Below are 23,548 nucleotides of genomic sequence, written 5' to 3'. Positions count from 1 at the left end.
TTGTTAAATTCTGATAAATTATTGCTGTGTAAATAGTTTCCTTAATGCATTTTGTACCTGCTCAAGGACTGCAGATGGAAAGTAACTTGTAGCTATAGAGCATCTTTTCTCTTTGAGTTTAATGTTTTCTGTGCACTGTCCTTGTTTTAAATTAATAATAAACCTAATAAACACACATTTTTTCCATGTATTTGAGCAAAATTATATCTCCTGAGGTCAAAATAAGTCTGTATTGTGTGAAATGTATAATTATGAAGCATTTTATTGTCCGATAATCAGGAGGTGCACTTTTAGCATGCTAGTTGTTGTTAACATTTCTGTAACAGCTAAATTTCACTCTGGTCTCTGAATAAACTCATTGTGGTGGATAATTAGGTTGAAGAATAACTTTGGACCACTACAAACTGTTTAAAGTGAACTAGTTCTGTTTTTCATGATTTTTAAAGGTCCTATATTATGCAAAATTGACTCTTGTGAGCTTTGAGCCATGTTAAGATGTTCTTATCTCATCAAAAACAAACCTGGAGTTGTGTTTTGTATTATTCACACATGTTTGAGTAAACCTGCATTATTTGGCTGTTTGCATTTCCAAGGCTGAAAATGCTCTGTTCCACCTTGTGATGTCATCAAAAACGTTTGTTTAGTCGGGACTGGCATTAGGCTATATTCACGCTTACTTCACAAAACTGGAAGACATTTGGAAACATGTGAATAACGACTTCCTTTGGGCTCTTTTGGCAATAGTAACTCTGACAAAATCTGGGAAAAATGGGAAAATGGACCGGTTTTCTTCATCTAGATGTCATTGTGTTCTTCTTTTTTCTTTTATAAATTGCTTCTTTAATTTGTGTATTTATAATTTGTCTAACTTAAAAAACAAAAAACAAAAAGACATCATTGTAGCGTTCTGTTATGTTCGGCAGATCAATAGTTCTAACCAGTTGCCTGTAAGTGACACTGAAGACACAATTAGAGTCTTGTCCCTCATGGAAAGCTTTGACGGTTTGTGAAGACGCTGCTGCTGAATTCACGGTTTTATCACATCGACAGTATGACATATGTCGGTAACTACACCGGAAGTAGTCATCTGCATGTTTCCAAACGTCATTCCAGTAAACGTGAATAGAGCCTATTCCAGGGCTTAAATCATCTAAACCAGACAGGTCAAACTCAGGCACAGGGGACAAATTTGGCCTGCGATACAATTATATTTGGCCCGTGAGATCATATCAAACATGTATTAGAGCTGCCCGCCGGCTACAGATAGACTATAGAGACATTATTTATTTAAAATGTTGTTATTATTTTATATTCTGCTTGTTCTGGATTCAAGGTTTAAGCAAAACTCTTATTAAATATTTATTTTAATAAGAAAAGGTTGAACATTACATATCTCAAAAGAGAAAACATGCAGATGTTGTTGAAATTTTTTGAGTAAATATTTAGTTTGGCCCACGACTTAGTCCCAGTTTTTAATTTTGGCCCTCGGTGAATTTGAGTTTGACACCCCTGATCCAAATGATTCTAGTGAAGTTGTATGGAGTTTAAAAACACAGAGGAGCATTTCATGGAACCGAGAAAATAACTCAGCCTAAATATGCAGAGTTTGTTTTACACATGTATGAATGAAACAAACACAACTCCAGCTCTGTTTTTGATGAGGAAATAACATTACAGCATAGAAAATTGCATAATACAGACCCTTTAAGGCAGCAAAAATTAGATACAGCGAGTTAAAATTCCAGTATTGTCTCCGTGCATACACTGTTTTGGTGTATTGTTAAAGTAAAAGCATTAAATATGGATGTGGGTTCTTGTGGGTTATGAAATATATAAATTACACTGTTGACAGCCACCTATATGTGCCTATATATAATATTATGGCATTATATTCCCTAGTCGTTTACCTGGGGGTCTCTCTGCCTTCAAATGGATTGTGGTCCATCAGCGAGAGCACGGTGCTGTCGTTGGAGAGCAAACGGCCCGCTATGTGGATGACCCATTCGTTCTGCTCATAGGTCTGCAACAATATGAAAATGAGAAGAATTTTCTATTAAAATTCCACACAAAATTACCCTTACCCTGAACCTACAATGGTAAAAGATTATATAAAGCTACGGAGGGCATTTGGAACTTGTGTAAAGTGAACTGGTGCCCTCTAGTGGTGATGTGCAGCAGTAAATTGAATTGAATAGTTGACGTGCAAGAGCAATCTCCTAAAGTAAAGTAATAGGAATAAGATTGAAGAAGGAAAACAACCCCTAAAAAACTTATAGATTATTATTTCATACATTTTAATAGTTACCCCTAGATACACAAAATGATTACTACTTATTTTAACTTTTTCGCATTTTTTCCGGTTTGTTGCAGTGTGGAAAAAAAGTAATCATATTTTTAAAGTTGCACATTGTAACTTCTCTGGTGGGGGGAAAGCCATCTTCTCGTCTCCATGGAGTTGTCATTGCTTTACCTGGAATGTTCCCTAATGACAGCACTCAACTTGTCCATCTCCATGGAAACAAGAAGGTGATGGCAGGTTCCAAGCCAATTTACCAGTCACAGCTCTTAAGGGGTGCCCCTGCTCACAGTAAGACCCATGTTTTTCAAGGTGTTTTCTTGAGTAAGAAAAACACCAGTAATTAATGAAGGCGAGACAAAGAATATAAAATTAAAACCAAAGCAATAACATCTCCATGGAGACAAGACACCACAAAAGTTACATAGATGTGTGTAAAGTGCCTCAGTCGTCCAGGTAGACTCCATGGCAAAAGAAAAATTCAATTTGTCAACTGGACAAACGTTTATTTAGGTCAAAGAATAAATAAATGTCTTCTAGTTGACAAATTAGATGTCTCCTTTGCCAAAAGTTACATAGTGCAACTTTATCCTTAACTTTGTAGGAAATATTGTAAACACATTTATTCTGGGCTTAAAAAGTAAAGACTTCCAATAATGACAACTGTGAATTTACAAGGTGCACTATGTAACTTTTTTGGTGGTGGCAGTGGATCTGCTCCCTGCTAGTCTCCATGGGCAATTTTTAGTTATTGTTATGCCTGGAATGTTACACAGAATGGGATTAAACTAATATAACATATTAAATTACTGATATTTTATAGGGCTGGGTATCATTAAGAAGTTGCTGATACGATACATACCTCAACACATAGGCAATGATACAATAAATATCTCAATACAGGGCACTTTCAATTCCATACGATATATTTCAAATCAATTTGATAAAGTTCATTAAAAATAAAGGCTAAATCATGAATGTGATACTAAAAGTCTTTGTTAAACCACTTCTTGTGCAAAGTTCATATGAAACACAAACATTTTAGTCATCAAAAATGTCAAATGTGTTGCATAAACGAGTTTCCTTCCTCTAAATAAGCAACAAAACTGTACCATTGTAACAAAATAATTTAGTAAAATACATCACAAAACTACTCTTGGCGATATATCGATACAGCAGCCCATGATATCGATACTGCATCATCACATTAGACCATACGATATATCGATATTTCAATATTTTTGCACACCCATTCTGAAAAACATGCTTTTTTTCTGTAAGCAAGTTCGCCTCTCCACAAACTCGACTAGTAATTGGTATTGTCACCTGCTTGTCTCCATGGAACTTGAATACCATACTGAACATTTCAAGCTAAGCAAGAACATAAAAAGCTTTTCCATCAGAAAAGTTACATAGTGCATCTTTAAGCAACGTCAACTCATTTGACCTTTATTTAACCAGGATAGTCCCACTGAGATTGAGATTTTTTTTTTTTTCAGGGAAATCCTGGCCCCACATTGAACATGTTTTTAGTTGTAGGGGAAACCGGAGCACCCAGAGGAAACCTACGCAGGAACGGAGAGAACATACCAACTCCACATCAAAAGGTCCTGCACCGCTCCAGAATCAAATCCAGGACCTTCTTTCCATTAACCGCTTTGCCACAATGCAGCCTCATATAGAAAGTCCTCAAACTACTTTACTTTATTTTCCTACACTTTCCTATAATACACTATACTTTTACTATACTTTACATTACTATTACAATATACTTTACCATACTTTACTATACTTTACTATTCTATTATATACTATACCTGAAAAGCAGCGAACCACATGAGCCAGTCGAGCCTGTAGTGGTAGGGTGATATGACACACGGTCGCCTGTAGAGGTCGCCAGGTTTACAGAAGAACTGGTACTCCTCCCACACGGCGTTGGGGTCTTTGGGGTCTGCGGCCAGCGTGCCCTGGATGATCACCTCCGTGCGCTCCTTCGTGATACTGGACAAACAATATGGATCATTTATTAAAGAAGACATATTGTGCTTGTGTCTGTTAGTTCTAATCTATGACACCCGCGATTCATTGTTATAATTTGGACTTTTTAAATTGCTATATTGATCTAAAATGATTTAATAAAGGAAAAATGTTTTGATTTCCAATGTTAGAAAACCGCTGTGCCTAATAGGAGCTGATATTGCTATAAACGTCATCACAACTAATATTCGGAATAGCGTGGGATAGCTGCACATCACACTAGCGATCAGATTTTTCTTCTTTTTTTTTTTTCATTTGTACCATAATGACGATATAACACTGCAGAATCTTACGCATATCACAGATTAAGAAAACTAAATTGGAGAACGAAGTACAGAGCAGTGGGCGAATGCCAGAAGTGGTGAAAATGGGTTGATCGGACAAATGGCGTCTTGAAAGTAAGTGATTAAAGGTGACTCAAACGTGCATAAATCATTCCAAATACAAGTTCAAAAGGATAAATGGTGAGGGGAAACAAAAATAACATGGTTAAAAGCTCTGAAAAGTCAATTTTGGAGAATAGGTCTGCTTTAAAAAAAGATGCACAGTATGTCACTTTCTAGAGGTGGCATGATTCCAAGGAAATAGCAAGTCAAAACTACCACATCTCAGAACATTCTGGATGGAGATACATTAGTTTTTATACCATTCTGTGGAATATTATAGCCAAAGCAACACCAATTTCATGGAAACAAGTTGATCGAGGTCAAATAAGGCTCAGGATTATGGAAGTGCAAGTCCACTTACAGTAATGGTGCATATTTTTTTCTGTGTATATTAATGCAATAAACATCCAAAATGAGAAAAAACATGTTTTTATTAGAGTCTATTTTTTGGCTAAAAAGATGCATTCTGTGGCTTTAAATAAAATAAAATGTTTAATTTCTCACAGGGGAAATTATCTTGGGCAATTTACTGAGGATTTACACATTAAATATAGAACAAAATGGAAAGTCATATAAATGCAGTCATATAGTAACAGTTTAAAGTACAGAATTAATGAAAATATGGCACTATTGAGGCAAAGAATCAAGTCAAATAAAAGCATTTCTTTTTAATTTTGGATGTTTTTATTGCACAGAAAACTAGCACCCTTACTGTGAGCTGGCTTACATCTCCACAAACATGATTTTAGTCTGGAGGAGGGCCTCCTCCTGCTTGTTTCCATGGAAATGTTGTTTGTTTGGCTGTAATCTTCCACACAATTCCATCTCCATGTAGAATGTTCTGAAGTGTGGTTTTAACTTTCTAATTCCATGGAATCATGCAGGTGACGTCTTAACTGTTTATGAATTTGTTTTGAATGAACTTTTAGATTTAAAGGTCTTATATTACACAAAATATATTCCTGTGAGCTTTAAGGCATCTTATAATGTTGTTACCCCAGCAAAAACATCTTTTATTATTGGTCTGTCTATATTTCCTAAGCTTAAAATGTTCTGTTCCACTTTGTGGTGTCATGTACTGGTAGTTTTCCAGTCAACAGCTACTTTTTACCTTTTGTTCAGTCGAGATTGGCAATTCCAGGACTGAAATCATCCAAATAATTCTAGTGAAGGTGTATGGAGTTTAAAAACTGTGCAATGGAAACTATGCAGGGTTTGTGAGTTAAACATGTGTGAATTAAAAAAAAAAACACAACTTCAGGTCTGTTTGTGATGAGGAAACAACATTAGAACATAGATCAGAAGATGGCGTAAGGCAGGCTCTTTAAAAATAATGAAAATAGAGAAGTCATACTCCATCTGTGTTATAGACAGTACCTCCCAAACGCTCCGTACGTGTTGACGATTCTCAGCGGGTCGAACGAGGTGTTCATCACTTGTCTGGAGCTGACCAGGTTCATCACCACGGGAACGCTCAGAAAGCTGATCAGAATGCCCAGAGAGATGTTAACCACTCTGCGAATCAGCATACCTTAAGACAGAGACAAAAAAAACACAGCAATTAAAGGCTGCCATATGTACCTAATTTTTACCGTCTTTAAAATGTGAAAGCAAAAGTAAGGGTAGTTCATTTTAAAGTGCTCCAAAGTTCTTCCTCACTTATCGTATGCATTCTGAACATCCTAATTATTCACTGCAATAAGGTTATATGAGCTTTTCACAACTTTCAGTGCTGACTTTTGTCGTTACACCACCACAAACAACAACTACCATGCTAACAGTACTTCCTGGTTCGTGGGCAATAAAAAAAAAAGCTCTATACACACAGTGGTCTCATTTTGACTCTACTTGATACTTTGCAGAGACTTCAAGATGGGGGTGTTGGCTCAGATTAAAGTCTAATCTTAGTAGGGTGACCAGATTTTTTAAATAAAAACTTTCGGTTTGGGGTGATTGGTAATAATAAAATTGTGAAACTAGTGCGTAATTAATGAAAATTGTTCTGCACTCGGCCCATTCACGACGAACATGTGTCAGTGTAGTCACATTTTCTTTGTGTTTTGGTCATTTTTAAGCAACTTTGACAGCAGCTTGACAATTTATGCCTCTCTTTAGTGTTGGCAGGGATCAGATTGGTCACAAATTAAGACACCTGGGACATTTCTTGTATAAAACTGGGACAAATAAGTGGTTTTGGATAAATCTGCTGGGACAGGGGACACAGGACTGAAAACGAGGACTGTCCCAGGTAAATAGGGATGTCTGGTCACCCTAAACTTGAGTAACAGAGCTTCAGACAGAGCAGTGTTTCCAGTTATCACACCTAAAGAACGTTGTTGACATCAGCTGCAAAGTACACTGCAGCTTCACTGGAGCAAGAGGAATTTATTACATGGAAATATTAGGTACAGTCTTTTAACCTTATCTAGTCTTATTTATTACCACAACTTTAACTGTATGTAAATAACTTTGGCCAAGCCTTGAGGACTATGAAAAATTTGTTTACATCTCATAACTACAGTGGCCGACGGGGGAATAGGAGCGATGCAAATTCACGAACTCAAACACACGCTGAGTTTTCTTCACTGAGCTGTTACACTGACAGCGCCCCCTGCAGGTTTGAAGCACTTCCATTGCGGTGACTCTTTATGCAGCGTTTTTCATTTGCAGGTGTTTTCTTGGTTTTCATCATTTTGTGCATAGCATCGTTTCTTTATTTGTAGCGCGTTTGATGATGAGCCATTTGTCTCTGTTTCTTGCTGTGCGCTTTTTCATTTGTACCACTTTCTTTGTCCGTACCTCATTTAAACTTGTGTTTGAGGTTGTGAATTTGCATAGTTTCTGTACTTGAAGTTGTTTTCTCTAACTGAGATGCACTGGGCCATTGCAATGCGACTGGCCCCGGTCAGCCACTGTACATAGCTGCATTTGTAAAGTTATTTAGTTGCGGAAAAACCTCAAAATAAAGGGCCCATATTACACTATTTTCTGATCTATGTTATAATGTAATTTCTTCATCACAAACATACCTGGAGTTGTGTTTTGTCTCATTCACACATTTTTTAACAGACAAACACTACATATTTAGCCTGAGTTTCTTCTCTCAAACTGTAAATGCTCTGTTCCACCTTGTGATGTCATAAGGTAGTAAAGAAAGAATTCCACTGTGATATATATATATATATATAAGACCTGGAATTTCCAAACTCTACTATACAAAAGGTAAAAAGGTAGCTACTAACTTTAAAATTTCCACATCATGACATCACAAGGTGGAACAGAGCATTTTGAGCTTTGGAAGTGTAAACAATCATGTGTGAATGAAACAAAACAAGACTCCAGGTATGTTTAGGGTGGTAACAACATTATAAAATGACTAAAAGTTCACAGGAGTCAATTTTGCGTAATTTATTTATTTATTTTTCCATTTGTGCGCGTCTGTTTTGGAACAGGATTTCCCTTTCAGAAGGCTAATGTTGCTTTTAGGAGCTCTAGCATGCTCTCTTCGTGGGTTAAGTGGAAAAGCAATGACCCATGATGTCACTAATATCTCCCCAAACCGTCCCTCACCTGCGCCTGCATGTGAAACGCATCAGCATAATCCGAGCTAAAATGTCCAAGTCCCTGCTAAAGCTATTACAGTTCTCACAGTGCAGGTAGATGGCGCGTTTTAGCGTTGGCACGAAAGACGCTAACAGCTCCAATGAGACCAATTAGAGAAGTGGCCGTTAGCTTTTAGCATGTTTTACAAGCCCGTGTTGGACAAATGAAAGCGCCGGAGTATTAAATGACTAATATCGCGTCAGAGTTTTCCCAGCTACCGGCCTGCCAAGTGTTAATCTCCTTTCTAGCCATAACGCAATAAAAATACAGGACCGGTAAATGTGTTAGTATAATAAAGTCAATGGTGCGATCGAGCTGAAAGTGTGTATGACAGGTTGAGCTATCCATTTTACTCAAACACACTTTATTATATTTAAAATTTGGTGATTTTTTTTTTTTTTTGGTTTAAAGTGCCTAGGACAGGTTAGATTACTCATTTGACCAAAACACAGTTAATATCATTATATTTAAGTTTGCAGTACCAGTGTAGGAAGTGTATTCGGTTTAAAATTGTACTTCTTGGTTGGAAATCATGACATCACGCTAGGGAATTTGGTAAAGCTTAATAAGACATACCTATAAATCATTTGTAAATGTTTATTAACCTAGTCATTAAGTTTGTCCACTGATCCGAAGGCTGGCAGCTCGAATCCCGCTCACGACATAAACATCATTGGTTGAGCGGTCAGGTTGACGGTGCGATTGTAGCTCCCTCAGATGAATGCTGCTGTTGTGTCCTTGGGCAAGACACTTAACCCACCTCACCTCCAGTGTATGTATGTGTGTGTGAATGGTTGAGTGGTTAGTTGTTGTAAAGCGCTTAGAGTGCCTTGAAAGTGGAAAAGTGCTATATAAAAATGTGACCATTCACCAATAAAAACATTCATAAATGTTTAACTAGGAACATCCACAAACAATTTACATTTACATGTTTCTTAATCATTCATCATGTCATGCAGTTTTTAGTAAATGATTAGTTAATGGCTAATAAACATTTACAAATTATTTGCAGGTAGGCCTTATTATAAAGTGTTACCGGAATTCCATAACTGCTACCAAGCAACCATCTTGTACACTGCTCTGAAACTCCTCAAATGTAGGATATGACAAATAAAAATATAAGAAAACACCTTTATTTTGTTGAAATATAATTTAATGTATCAGAAAAAAATGTGTGTGCGTGTGTGTGTGTAAATTGTGTCTAACTTTTAGACAGAATTCTCCCCAGTGTGATGCCATCAATATGGAACTCTCTAAAATAAAACTCACTGCTTCCTGTAATTTTCAACATATTTTTAACCAAATTTTCACAAACCGAGGTCCACGAGAAGGAGACAACACAAGATTTTGACATAATTTGTAATAAATAAGTAGTGCAACATTTCACAATTTTGGCTTCACTTATTTTTATTTATTTTATGTAATACTTTAGTGGTCATTGTAGGACTGATTTTTGGAACTACTGCTTCTCAAATTGCGTAACTCATCAGATCTTAGCTCTTTTTTTGTCCAAGCCAAAGGTAAATTGAGGGGAAAACCATCTCACAAGATAATTTTTCTCATGTGTGCACGATTTTGTGGCAATTTTGTCTCATGAAATCTTGTGGCACGAGATGTTGTCCCATCCCTATTATTTACCATCTCAATAGCTACAAACAGGTGACACTGCCAGGTCAAGTTACACGTCACATCTGTGAAGACGCGACTCCCACCATAGTAAGAATGCAGAATACATTAGTCTCCAACAAACAGAAAAGTTACTGCTCCTTTAAAAGTGATTATAAAACCTTGCATTTGTCTAACCAGCTTGTACCTTTCGTGGGCTGTGGTGTGCGTCGGGCTGCAGTCTCTTTCTGTATCTCCAGTAGAGTTTTCTTGGCTCTGCCTCCAGATCGAAACAGGAAGGCCAAAGACGCGTCGTCGAAACAGGCCAGACTGGGAACGATGGTCAACCAGTTCAGAAAACTCAGGTTCCCACTGATGATCAAGATTACCTACAAAACAACAGGTACATGTTTCTCCAACATTTCACGCCAAGTACGACCTAATAGAAGACTGGGCTTTCTCAGCTCCATCAGATCTAAACCAGGTCTATTCAGAGGTATACTAAGGCTAAACCAAGGTAAATAGGACTACATCATTCCTACACTAGCTCTAACCAAGAAATTACTCAATGAACGGCCGATAAGTGGACAAAATGTATTCAGACTTAACCAAGAGAACTGTCAAGGATTTCATGGGCAATACAATAGAAGACTGCCTGCCTGCCTGCTCTTGATTATTCCGGTTATGACTGGGTTTTTTGAGTATCCTGGTTATGTGTGTGTCCGTGTAAACACAGTCTCCTGATTTGAGTATCCTGGATATGCCAGTATCCTGGTTATGAGAAACTAGGATTCTCTTACTGTTTTTTCTGATAGTATCCAGGATACTGTGGCATGTACACGCAGTATCCTGATTTCTCAAAACGGGAGCTGTACGGAGCATGTGCAAACTAAAGTAACAGATACAGGAGGAGCAGTGAATTTTCCAAAATGACTCAAACTCCTAACTGGACCTTTTAAGTAATCATATTCTATACTTTAAAAAAATAAAGCAGTGTAGTGTGTAATATAGCCACATTTTAACACTAGGCTCAGCTCTGTATCAGTCTGCATTCCTCTTGAACGAAACTGATGCTGTGAAACTGTGTTGTACTTTTCAGCTGTTATAAACGACTTTCACTGAAGTTGTGACAGAGCTCCACAGTTTTATGTTTTACTTGAATGCATGTCTTCTTTTTTGTTGTTAGAAACCTGTTAAAAGCTTTAAGTTACAAAACTTCCTACATGTTTAGCTCCTTGTCATATCTGTACCATAGTTACAACAGCAACCACACTAAATTTCCATGATACTCTGATGGCGCGTGTATACAGGGACATGAGTATCCTGGTTTCTCTAGGTGCATGTAAACACTATATCCAGAATAGTGTGATAACCTAGATACTTGTGCACATGTAAACGCAGTCACTGAAGAACCTTAAACATTACGTAGGGATGTAGCGATATCCAAATCTCTGGGTACGATATTATCGTGATATGCATCTCACGGTGTGATATTTATTGTGATATTTTGAAGAAGCTAATATAATTGTAGATGAGACACTTTTTTTGCTTTTAAAATACCTTGACAAGATTTTGGTGTGTTTTATTACCGTCATAATCCCAAGAATTCAAGTAAAAAACATATTTCCTCTGTTGTCTCTGTTTAAATGAATCATGGGATATGTAGTTTCCTACGTTTATAAGCTTTTACTGCAATAAAACCATGCATTTAAGCAAAGGAACTCATGCTTCGATATATTGTGAGCGTCCACGATATTATTGTGAGACTTCTGATTAAACGATATCACGATATTTCAGTTATTGGTACATCCCTAGAATTAAGTGTAGGAAAATATATGATGTCATGAAACAATGTTGAATTATTTGCGAAGATAAATGTATTCTATTCTGCTGTTTTGACATAACTTTAATTCAAATAAAAGAAAATGACCATGGTATAACAAAGAAAGCTCCAGGCCATATGGTAAATGGTCACATTTTTATCCAGCGCTTTCCCACCTTCAAGACACTCAAAGCATCAACATCAAGGAACCACTCACCCATTCACACACACATTCATCCACCAGTGTACACAGACACTGGGGCTGAGGTGGTTTAAGTGTCTTGCCCAAGGACATAACGACACCATTCATCTGTGGTAGCAGGAGTTACACCGCCAACCTGTGGGTCATTGGATCTGACCGCTCTACCAGTGATGTTTATGTCGAGAGTGGAATTCAAACCACCAACACTCAACCGACTGAGCTACTGTCACCCATATTCAAACATCAACTTGAAATTGGGGTAGCAACAGTTTGGTTAGTTCATAGTTCTTCATTTGTGCAAATTAATATGTAGAAAGTATTTATTTTAGGAGTTATTTACAGGAGTTAGACGGGAAATGAATTGCTGTTATAAAACGAGAATGTAAAATACCTGAAAGAGGATCTGTAAGGCCCCGTTGACCATGCACATCCTTCGGCCCATGAAGGTGAAGAACGGCACGATGAGCTCGATGAAGTGGTTGGACAGAGTCTCGAAGCGATGGAACCACCAGGGGGAGCGGTGCATGTAGTAGGACATCGGGTTTGGAACGGGCTGGGTCTGGACACAAGATGGAAGGAAGGTTAAAGTTAGGACTGCACAACATTTGGTGGAAGTCTGTCACATGTTTGTTTTCATGGAGATGTTTTGGCTTTGCTTTGTCTAGAATGTTCCACGGTAGGTCTATTTCTAGGGAGACAACTATATGCTACATTACAAGTCAGATCTGTGGAGACGCAACCCTATCCACAGAGAGAATTTTAGTATTTTTGAGCAATAGAAACACTTGTAAGAAATAAATGCTAATCGGATATGTATAACGTCATACCATGAGACATTCCAGGCAAAGCAATAACATCTCCATGGAGACAAGCAGAAAAGTTGCGCAATGTACCTTGAAATCCCAATAAATTTTATATTCTACTAAAATAACAGAAGATGAAAATGTATTCTTCCCAATATTTGAAGAATAAAATTTGAATACTTGACATTTGATAAGAACTTATGACTAGAGCTGGACAACTGATACTTTGGGGCTGATGTCATCAACATTCTGTGGAGGTGTGACGCTAACTATAGGCTCTGCTCTGTCTGAGGCTTTACTAGATTTTAATTAGTGCTTTATTTTAAAACTAAAATCACAAGCTAGTTAGGATTAGTGAAGTTTCAGTTCCTTTTTGTTGAAAATTAAACACCTCAACAGGACCATGAACGCTTGTACTGATCACAGGCTCCTGAAAATGTGTTGTGTTTTTTCTTGAGTTTTACGACAATTTCAAAACTTTTTTCAGTGTGCATTGTGTCACCATGGTAATGCCTACATTCTACTATTACAGATACACATGGAACACCCCCAGCCAGATGTTCCTGCAAATATGAAAAAAAAAAATAATTCAATTTTTTTCCTCAAATAATTTTGGATTTTTTTCCTTAGAAGTTTAACCACATGTTTTACTGATTTACCTCTTCTTTAAAAAAACTGATCATTGACATAGACAACAATTAGATGTCAACAATTTCTTGTAACATTGTGGGTGTACAGGCAGAAAGTCATAGCAATTCAGCCCTTTTTACAATATCTCAAATTGTTTTTTGTTTTTTTTTTGATGGCAGAAGAATATAAAGCAGGCTTTACAGGCAGTAATTACAAGTGCTAGTTAATTTGCAAAAGATGCACCATAATAAGGGCAACTTGAGTCCAGTGAAGATGCATGGAACAATTAGTATTAAGAAGGGGTGTAACGATATCCAAGTCTCAGGATACGATATCGTCACGGTATGAACCTCACAGTACTATATTTATTGCAATATCGTGGAAAAGCTCATGATATGGTGGGGAGGCTCACGATTAGGAATGTAACAATATCCAAATCTCTCGGTATGATATTTTCACGATGTATATCTCACGGTACGATATTTATTGCGAAATTTTGCAGAGGCTCACAAAATTAAATATGCTACTTTTTCCTCTTAAAATGCGTTGACAAGACTTATCCCAAAGAACTAAGACTTAAACGCGCTTAGAGCAGTTATTTCTTCTTGTAGCCTACACTGAAATGGAGCAAAGGATCATGGTCGATGTAGTTCCCTCTGTTTTTTTGGCTATTGCTGCAAAATGACTCTTAATTTAGGCAAATAGACTTGTAAATCGATTGTGATTTTTATTGTGATGATCCATGATATTACTGTGAGAACTTTATTTCTGTTATTGTTACATCCCTAGTATTAAGTAAATGCTAAAAAGTCTCAGTGCACAATAGAAGTCTGAATAGTCGACTAATTGAAAAAATAAGTGCCGACTAGTCTACTACTGCAATAATCATTAGCTGCGGCCTTAGCATTCACGTATGTTTTCGATGGGAGAACGTGCTAAAAAAAAAAAACTTAAAATGTCCATCTGTATAATGTTATATTATAGCGTCTTTAATGTGGTAGCAAATTGCAACAAGTGCTTGCAAGGAGCCTTTTCATTTCTGAGAGATTCAATTACCCACTATGGATATGGATTAAGTACTCCCCATTGCATCATAAAACACTGGATACATTTAAACACATCTCCAGCCTTCATAAGCGATGTGACCTATTACCACCACAAACTTCTAAATGTGCTGGGAACCAAAGCCCCATTAAAGTATAGTGGGTCATTAGTAATATTAAAGGCCCTGTACCCGATTTTTCCCATGTATTTGAGCTAAATTTGTCTTGTGCCCTTACAGATGTGTTAAATGAGCAGCTCTTGACGTCAAAATGTGCTTGCTGCGTGCCGTCTGTATCAAATTATAAAGCGTTTTACTGTCCGATAATCAGGAAGAGCGTCTTAGCATGCTAGTTATCACAGTCATCATGGTGAATAATTAGGACGCTCTGAATAAGGTAAGTGAGGAATAACTCTGGACCACTGCAAGCTGTTTAAAATGATCTAGTTTGGTTTTTCACATCTTTAAAGACGGTAAAAAACATGTACAGTGCCTTTAATGGGCCTGTATCCAATATTTTCATATGTTTTTGAGCAAAATGTATCTTGAACTATCACAGATATACTGTATAAGCATCTCTTGAGGTCACAGTATGGCTGCTGCAGGCTGTCTGTATTTAATTATAAACCTTTTTTAGTGCCAGATAATCAGGAAGTGCACGTTAGCATGATAGTTGTTGTTGTTGGCTTGACCGTGATGACAAAACTCCACTCAGGTCTTGGTGAGAGTTGTGAAAAGCACTTATAAACTCATCTCTGTGAATAATTAGGATACTCTAAATTAAGGCTGGGTATCATTAAGAAGTTGCAGATACGATACATTCCTCGATACACGGGCCACGATATGATACGTATCTCGATACAGTGAGCTTTCGATTCGATACGATGTATTTCAAATCGATTTGGAACGGTTCAATAAAAAATAAAGGCTAAATTATGGCTGTGATACTAAAAGTCTTTGTTTTAAACCACTTCTTGTTCAAAGTTCATATGAAACACAAACATTTTAATCCTCAAAACAGTGAAAATGTCAAATGGGTTGCATAAACGAGTTTCCTTCTGCTAAACAAGCAACAAAACTGTAGCACTGTAACAAAATAATTTAGTAAAATGTACCAAATATACTCTTGGCGATATCTATCAATACAGCAGCCCATGATATCGATACTGTATCATCACATTATACGATACGATATATTGATATTTTTTATATTTTTGAACACCCCTACTCTAAATGTATACGGTAGGAATAACTTTGGAACACTGCAAACTGTTTACAATGAACTACTTTGGTTTTTCACATTAAAATATCCCATTTTCTCTGAGCAAAATGTGTTTTGCAAAAAAAGAAAGAGAACCCCACTGCAGTTCTTTGAAGCTCCCAAATTCCCAAATGATACCACAATGTGACGTTTCAGGTCAAGCTCTTCTTCAGACATGAAGTCACACTCTGGGGTCATTGAAATAAAACTTTGGCAGCTTCAAAGAACTGCAGTGCGGATCTCGTTCTTCTTTTGCACAATTTTTTTCTTTGGTCCCAGCATGAAGCTTTTGAGGTCATAATATGTCCGCAGGTAGTTCCTGAATCTAATTATGAAAACTTTTATTGTCAGGAAGCGCATGTTAGCATGCTAGTCATTGTGTCATGGCGAAACTCTACTCTGGTCTTTGAAAATTGTGAAAAGCACTTATAAACTCATTAGGACACTCAGAATGTGTAAGGTAAGTGAGGAATAACTATGGATCACCGCAAACCGTTTAAAAAGATCTACTTTTTCACGTCTTTAAAAAAGTAAAAATCCGGTGCAGTGCCTTTAATTCCTATACGCAACATTCATAACGGTAAAACTCAACTCCCTCCTCCCTGACATAAAGGTCTTAATCTTGGAATGGGGAGTAATTTCAGTAGCCCTAAATAAAGTCGGAAAATTATTCAAATGAAGGAAACCCAGCCTACACGCCGACATACACTGGGGCCTTATGCTCGTGTGTACAAATCATTAGCCGCGTGTGGATGTAAGCGGCGCGTAAACCCCGTAAAAGCTAATGCGCAAATAGAGTTAGGTAAGGTGGTGAAAAAATAAACACGCACCAGAAATAGGAGAGGGGGAAAGAAAAACAACGCGACTGGCTCTGCATCTATACAGCCGTTGTTTGAGGAAGATTGAAACAACATTTAACCAGTAGTTTACCAAAACGCGAGAAGCACAGCAAAGTCGAGGAGGTAACAAATGTGTAGCTGTAAATGTGTTGAGCGTAAGCTGAATGAAGGCAGTGTGTAGGGAGTTAAAAAAGTGTGTATTTTAGCGTATAGAAGGGAAGTGATTTCAAAGTACTGTGTGTTCCTAGGGCTGTAGTCTACTACTTTTGATTAAAATAAAAACTGGGCGGGAAAAGGTTAGGGATGAGTGATATATCGGTACTAGTATTTGCCGATATTGGTATTATAACAGGTTTTGTTACACCATACCATACTGACTTTATTTAAAAAGCACTTTAAAGACTTTATAGCTGGGCAAACTGCTGAACACAAACATAGAATAGACAAGGACAATCACAGTCAAGGCTACAATACAACTACTAAAAACACAGAAAACAATAAAATACTCAAGTTAATTAACAAGAAATGTACATCTCACTTGTTAAAAGCCAGTGAAAAAAGTTGCATTTTTAGGAGTGATTTAAAAACAGGTACAGACTCCATCTGTCTAATCTCTAATGGCAACTGGTTCCATCTGGTCAATCTGGTTCATTAGGTTATGTTTAAATATATAACCTAATCCTAACCTAACCTAATAATCAAAATATATAAATTAGTGCTTTTAATCGATTAAAATATTTAATCGCGATTAATCTCATGAATATCATAGTTAACTCACGATTAACTGGAAATTAATTGCACATTTTTGTCAATTGAATAATAATTTTAATACTCTTAACATAGAAAAGTGGATAGGCTTGCTTTGTGGATTTTTTTTTTATGCAACTGAGTTTGTGACGGTGTTTGTCTGCCCCAGTGCTGCTGTACTAAGCTAATGCATTTGGAGGAGAAAAGAAGTCCAGAGGCAGAAGTATCTTTTAAATAGTGAGACCGATGAGTCCCCGCTCCTCTGTGAGTTTATGGAGATAACAACAGCTGAGAGCAGCAAGAACAGCTGGAAGAGAGCCTGTAAAACTTCTGTCTCTGTCACAGTCCTTATCGGAGGAAAGCGCGGATTTGCCGTATGTTTTGGAGTGGAGTTTATTCGTGTTTTCCTCATATGAAAAACATCGGCATACGTGACAGGGCTTCTCAGTTTCAGACAAATTATTTTGCTTCCTGTTTACAGTTAGATCCTGTAGTTTTTCTAATGTTACTAGCAGTGGCCACAGATTATGAAAAAACTAGTTTGCAATAAAAAAAATAAACGCTGTTAAAATGATTTCACGTTAACTGGTTAATAACGCAATATTTTTGACAGCACTAACATAAATATATCTAAACTCTAATATAAGCCGTTTATTTCTATGGATATGCATTGCTCTGCCTGGAATGTTCCGCAGTATGATATTATGCCTTACATTTATTTAATTACAGGTGGTTTTATAGCTCAAAAATACTTACAAAAACAGCGATTCTGACTGTGAGTGGGGTCGCCGTTCCGCAGACCTGACCTGTAACTTGGCCTAATTTGATTTCCGTGAAAATAGAACGGTTTACTGCCATACTGTGAAACATTCCAGATAAAGGAATAACATTTCAGAGGAGAAAAACGTTTGATGGACCTCCACCGGAAAAGTTACACAACACACCTTTAAAGCAGATAACCAACACGATATGAAGTGCAAATATCAGCCCAATATACCTGCCAACCAGTATCTCGATTCACAATACGCTGGACATTGTATTACTTTTTTTTTTTTTTTTTTTTTGAAGCATTGACTGCAGTTCAATAGCTCTGTCAAAAAGTAAGCAATGTGTGAAAATATGGTTCCCACACAAAAACATAACCGTACATATGACATCACATTAGCGAGTCTTTAGTGCCTTCTGTTAATTACATCCAACTGTTATTTCAGCTCTCCCTTTGGCTCCGCTGTTTTTCACTGCAATCCTGGAGGTGTGAGACTAATTTAAAGAGATCCACTGGAGCTGCTAATTAACTCGGCAGCTTGTGTTAATGACAGAAAAGCTCTTAATGTGTTGCAGTCTTCCTGATTTAAAAGCACCTGACCTGATTTTTACAGTCTTATAAGCGTTTCGTGTTGGTCTAAGGTCATTCCTCACTTGTCTTGTGTATTCCGAGCATCCTGATTATACACCGTGACGAGTTTAGAAGCTTTTCACAGCTCTCAACAGTGCAAAATAGCTTGGTCAAAAATTAAGATATAAACACTTAAATCTATCAGAAAATGACTTAAAAGTGATGAAATTATCTGTCCAGGCAGGAAGATCATTTTACTCTACAAGTTATCTTAAAACAAACTATTATATTTTTTGGACCATAAGTCACTCTTGTTTATGGTTTGGGTGTTTTCTGTGACTTATACTCCGGTGCGATTTGTATATGTCAACATTTTCACACTGACAGCCACAAGAGGGCGTTCTAGGCTTATGTACTCCTGTACCACTGTCACCTCGCACACTACTGCGCATGTCAACTGCAGAAGAAAGAGAAGGAGCCACTGTCCTGTCTGGTGTATGACTGACCATTTAAAAACAAATATAAAGACAACTGAAACCATCCTGTCAGGATTCAGAAAGGCTGGAATAATTTTAACTGGGACTGATGCTAAGTCTGATGACAGCTACACAGAAGAGGAAGTGGCGCTTCATTTACCACCAGAGGTCGCGGAGTTGCTCAGAAGTGACACCGAGGATGAAGAATTGAATGAATTTAGTGATTTGGAGTGAGATGGAGAGTTTGGTAAACTTGTTCTGTTCTGTTGTTTATGTTATAGTTTATCTGAAGAACTGTTCATATGTGACGTTAACAGTCTGTTGTTCTCTCTTCTATTGTTATTACTAGAACTTGACTTTCAAGATGAAATATCGGTTCCTGATCTCTGATTTTATAAAATAAATTTCCCCCCAAAAGTGCGACTTATATATGTTTTTTTCTTCTTCATTACGCATTTTTGGGCTGGTGCGACTTATACTCCAGAGCGAAAAATAAGTACTTAAAAAACAAGACAATAACACGATGAATAACCTGATATAAGTTTTAAAATCTTGTCCAGATCAGAGAAATTTGCAGAGATAAGACCAGAGTGGAGTTTTGCCATCATGGTGTCGCTAAGAACAACTAGCATTCTAACACCCTTCCTGATTATCTGACTGTACAATGCATTAAGTGCTTTATGTTATAATGTTGTGTCCTCATCACAAACAGACCTGGAGTTGTGTTTTGTTTCATTCACACATGTTTAACACACAAACCCTGCAGATCTGCGCTGAGTTCTTCTCTCAAAGAGAACACACTCTGTTCCACTTTGTGATGTCAGCCCTGTGTTTCAGCCTTGGAATTGCATATTTTTCAACTGACCTGAAGGTAAAAGGTAGATGTTAACTTGAAAACTACCACTACATGACATCACAATGTGGAACAGAGCATTTTGAGCTTTGGAGATGTAGACAAACTAATAATAAATGGTTACTCAAATGTGTAAGAATGAAATAAACCACAACTTTAGGTAGGTTTTGGATTAGGTAACAACATTACGACCTTTACTACAGACAGCGTGCATCTGACTTATACAATATATCTGTACTGAGGCAAGACTAATTTTGCTCAAATACATGGGAAAAAAATCTGGCACAGGACCTTTAGCAGTTCCATTTGGCATGTGATAATTGCCTGGCTGGGTGCTTACCTCGTAGTGGTAGTCCATGCAGGTGAGGTCCCGCCAACATTTGTCACCTCGGATTTTAATGAGGCCCTGGAAGAGAGAGGCCAAGAAGACAGTGTAAACAGCCTGTTAGGAAAATGTGAAGGCAAAATATCCAAACAAAACAGGAATAATTTGAATTTATGTCAAGTAAAAATACCCGAGACGGTCAATTATGGGTAATGTGCAAAACAAAGATTATTTTATACCTTTTCGCATTAAAGTGGTGTCAAGACGTCAGCTTGCAACACTGTAGTTTGCTCCTTTGATTGAGCAGCTAAAAAAGGCCGCGATGATGTGAATGTGTATATAGATTTTACTCCTCACATTGTGATAAATAAACCCTCCACACACACATAGAGTACATTAGATTGTGGTTCTGAGCTGTGGGCTGGAGGTCGAGCTGCTGTCTGCTCTGTGCCCACACAGTGAGCTGATAATGTCATCTGGTCCTGATGTATTACCTCATACCAACCACCCGAGTTACACAGAGTAGAGGGAGTTCTGCAGCGTTAAGGCCAAAAAGGTAATACACAATGTACACCAAAGGGACACAGATGCCTACCAAAAACACATGCTCTTAATGTGTCGCAGTCTTCCTGATTTAAAAGCATCTGGCCTGATTTTTACAGTCTTATAAGCGTTTTGCATTGGTCCAAGGCCATTCCTCACTTGTCTTGTGAATTCTGAGCATCCTGATTATACACCGTGATGAGTTTAGAAGCTTTTTACAGCTCTCAACACTGCAAAAACTTGGCCAAAATTTAAGCTATAAACACTTAAATCTATCAGAAAATGACTTAAAAGTGGTGAAATTATCTGTCCATGCAACAAGATCATGTTACTTCTTGACGAGTTATCTTAAAATAAACTAGCCTGATTCATCAGCCGGTTTCACTTCGTGGAAACTGTCTGACCTCGCAGCATTAGGATTTGTTCACTCGATGGTAGGCAGGTACCTTTTTATTTAGTCAGTTGCTATTTGGTCGTGACGTATGTAATGCGCCAAATCTCGCAGGAAGAAGGACAGTAACGCGTTCCCCTTGATAAATTCACCAAACATTCTCTTTGTGCCGGCTTTAAATCCTCGATCTTGGGAATCATGTATCGCAGAGTACACGAAAGGGAGACATGCCTGCCAAAAACACATGCTAAATTAACATTAAAGTATGTACTAGAATGTAATGGATTTCTCTTTTCTGTGGCAGACATCGTTGTTCAGGGTTGTTATTGAGAAAATAAAGCAAAACATCTTGTTTCCTGCTTCAGAGAATTCTGAATTATATATATTGTGCCAAAAAACTAAAATGTAAATGCCTATTACTATTACACATCTGAACAGCCCCCACGGTGGAGTGTTTCAAGTCTCGTCTTAAAACCCACTTTTATTCTCTGGCATTTAACACTGCATGAGTTGTGTGGTCCTCTGTGTCTTTATTTATTTTATTTTACTTATTTACTGCTTTTTTATGATTTTTTTTTTACAGATTTTTTTAGGACTGGTATGACCAAATTTTAGCAATTTACCTTTTTGTTGTCTTCATTTTATGATCTCAGTGCAATGCGCTCTAAACAGGAATCAACCAAAACGCAATTCATCGCTTTTAGTTTGTCCAGAACTCTGCTGCGTGTCTTTTAACAGGGAGCAAAAAGCGCAATCACATTACCCCAATTCTTGCGTCGTTGCACTGGCTTCCTGTTAATTTTAGAACTGATTTTAAGATTTTATTATTTGTTTTTATAACTTTGAATGGACTGGCGCCACAATACATCTCGGACCTCATCCAAATGTACACGTCCGCATGCTCTCTGAGGTCTGAGGGCCAGCTCCAGCTCGCGGTCCCCAAAACAAGACTTAAAACCAAGGGGGACAGGTTCTTCCCTGTGGCCAGCCCCAAACTCTGGAACGCTCTACCCCCCCCACGTCCGAACAGCCCCCACAGTGGAGTGTTTTAAGTCTCGTCTTAAGACCCACTTTTGTTCTCTGGCTTTTAACACCACGCAAGTTGTCTGGTCCTCTGTGTCTTTTATGTTATTTATTTATTTATAGTTTTTAGCAATTTTATTTTTTAGTACTGCTTATGTATTGATTTTATTATTATTTTATTTATTTATTCTATTAGTGTCCATATTAAACATAATTCTGCAGATTTTTTTTCTTTTTAAAGTCAAATGTTTTGTATTGCTATGTGAAGCACTTTGGAAACTGCTTTGTTTGTAAAATGTGCTGTAGAAATAAAGTAGATTTGGATTTGGACTATTATAAATGTATCATTTTGATGCTTAACTTTGCACGCTCAAACATGGAGAATGATTTAGGTTTTATAAGCATCCAACTACCCCATCTGTGACTTGTGCAAAGACTAAGATTTGCGTCGTAGTGGAGATACATTTCTAAAGAAGCAGGGTCTTGCAGGACTGTGGCGCACGCACAAATCTGACTATTGCTGCTGCCAATCTGGTTATGGTCAAAACAAGGTGAGAAGGGCATTCCAAGACTCACTGAGAACACTGTCCCCCTCAGGCTTGGTCCTGAAAATGGGAAGCACAAATAGGACTAGACAATGTTTGTGTCCAAGGCCGGGTACTTCTGTTTAAAGGTAGCAGTACAATACACAAAAATGTGAAGGTGTCTCTGGTACTGGAAAAAACACTGGTGCCAAAAAGCAAACCTTAAAAGTTATCCAGCCCTACTTGTGGCAAATGATACTGCAGTAGTGTGCCTGTATCCCTTCATACTCATTGCCAAAAACAGTGAGAGTAATGGAAGGGCATCTGGGGTAGGCTTAGTCAGATCTCTACTGTTACAAAAATTGAAAAAAGGGAGCAACTGAATGAGAAAAAAATGTGAAATGCCTTTTGAGGACACAGTGTAACCCCCTGTACTAATGAAACCTGATCAAATCTCACACGACTACAGTAAAAGCCACTTCCCACATCTATAATCATGTTCTGCCAATATCGAAGTCACTATGTACTAAGCCAGAGCAGGAAACTTTTAAATGTTTACAAAGCTTCCGAGAAATGACACAATTTAACCGCAAATTTTGTTTTTAAAGTTCCTATATTATTACGCAAAATTGACTCTTGTGAGCTTTAAGTTGTGTTAGAATGTTATTACCTGATCAAAAACATGACTCTAAATGCTCAGCTCCACCTTGTGATGTCATGACAGTTAACATCTAAATTTTACCTTTAGTTTATTAGCGATTGGTGATTCCAGAGCTGAAATCATCCAAATGAGTCTAATGAAGG

At 37.5% G+C, this 23,548-nt stretch overlaps 1 protein-coding gene across 2 annotated transcripts in view; it reads right to left on the bottom strand.

Annotated features, from left to right (window-relative positions):
- lmf1 (lipase maturation factor 1) overlaps nt 1-23,548 on the bottom strand; it is a 36,939-nt gene that overhangs the window by 4,578 nt on the left and 8,813 nt on the right. For both annotated transcript variants that reach the window (XM_020939695.2, XM_055150442.1), the window contains 6 exons: nt 20,279-20,344; nt 12,343-12,510; nt 10,136-10,316; nt 6,097-6,250; nt 4,114-4,297; nt 1,908-2,020 (listed from right to left, as the gene is read on the bottom strand). In XM_020939695.2, coding sequence (XP_020795354.2) covers nt 1,908-2,020; nt 4,114-4,297; nt 6,097-6,250; nt 10,136-10,316; nt 12,343-12,510; nt 20,279-20,344 — 866 coding nt within the window. The remainder of the gene's footprint in view (nt 1-1,907; nt 2,021-4,113; nt 4,298-6,096; nt 6,251-10,135; nt 10,317-12,342; nt 12,511-20,278; nt 20,345-23,548) is intronic.

The sequence above is a fragment of the Boleophthalmus pectinirostris genome, unplaced genomic scaffold, assembly GCF_026225935.1.
Source record: "Boleophthalmus pectinirostris isolate CB_2022bp ecotype Guang Dong unplaced genomic scaffold, ASM2622593v1 HiC_scaffold_14, whole genome shotgun sequence".
Classification (NCBI taxonomy): Eukaryota; Metazoa; Chordata; class Actinopteri; order Gobiiformes; family Gobiidae; genus Boleophthalmus; species Boleophthalmus pectinirostris.
This window is presented reverse-complemented; position numbering and strand designations above follow the sequence as displayed.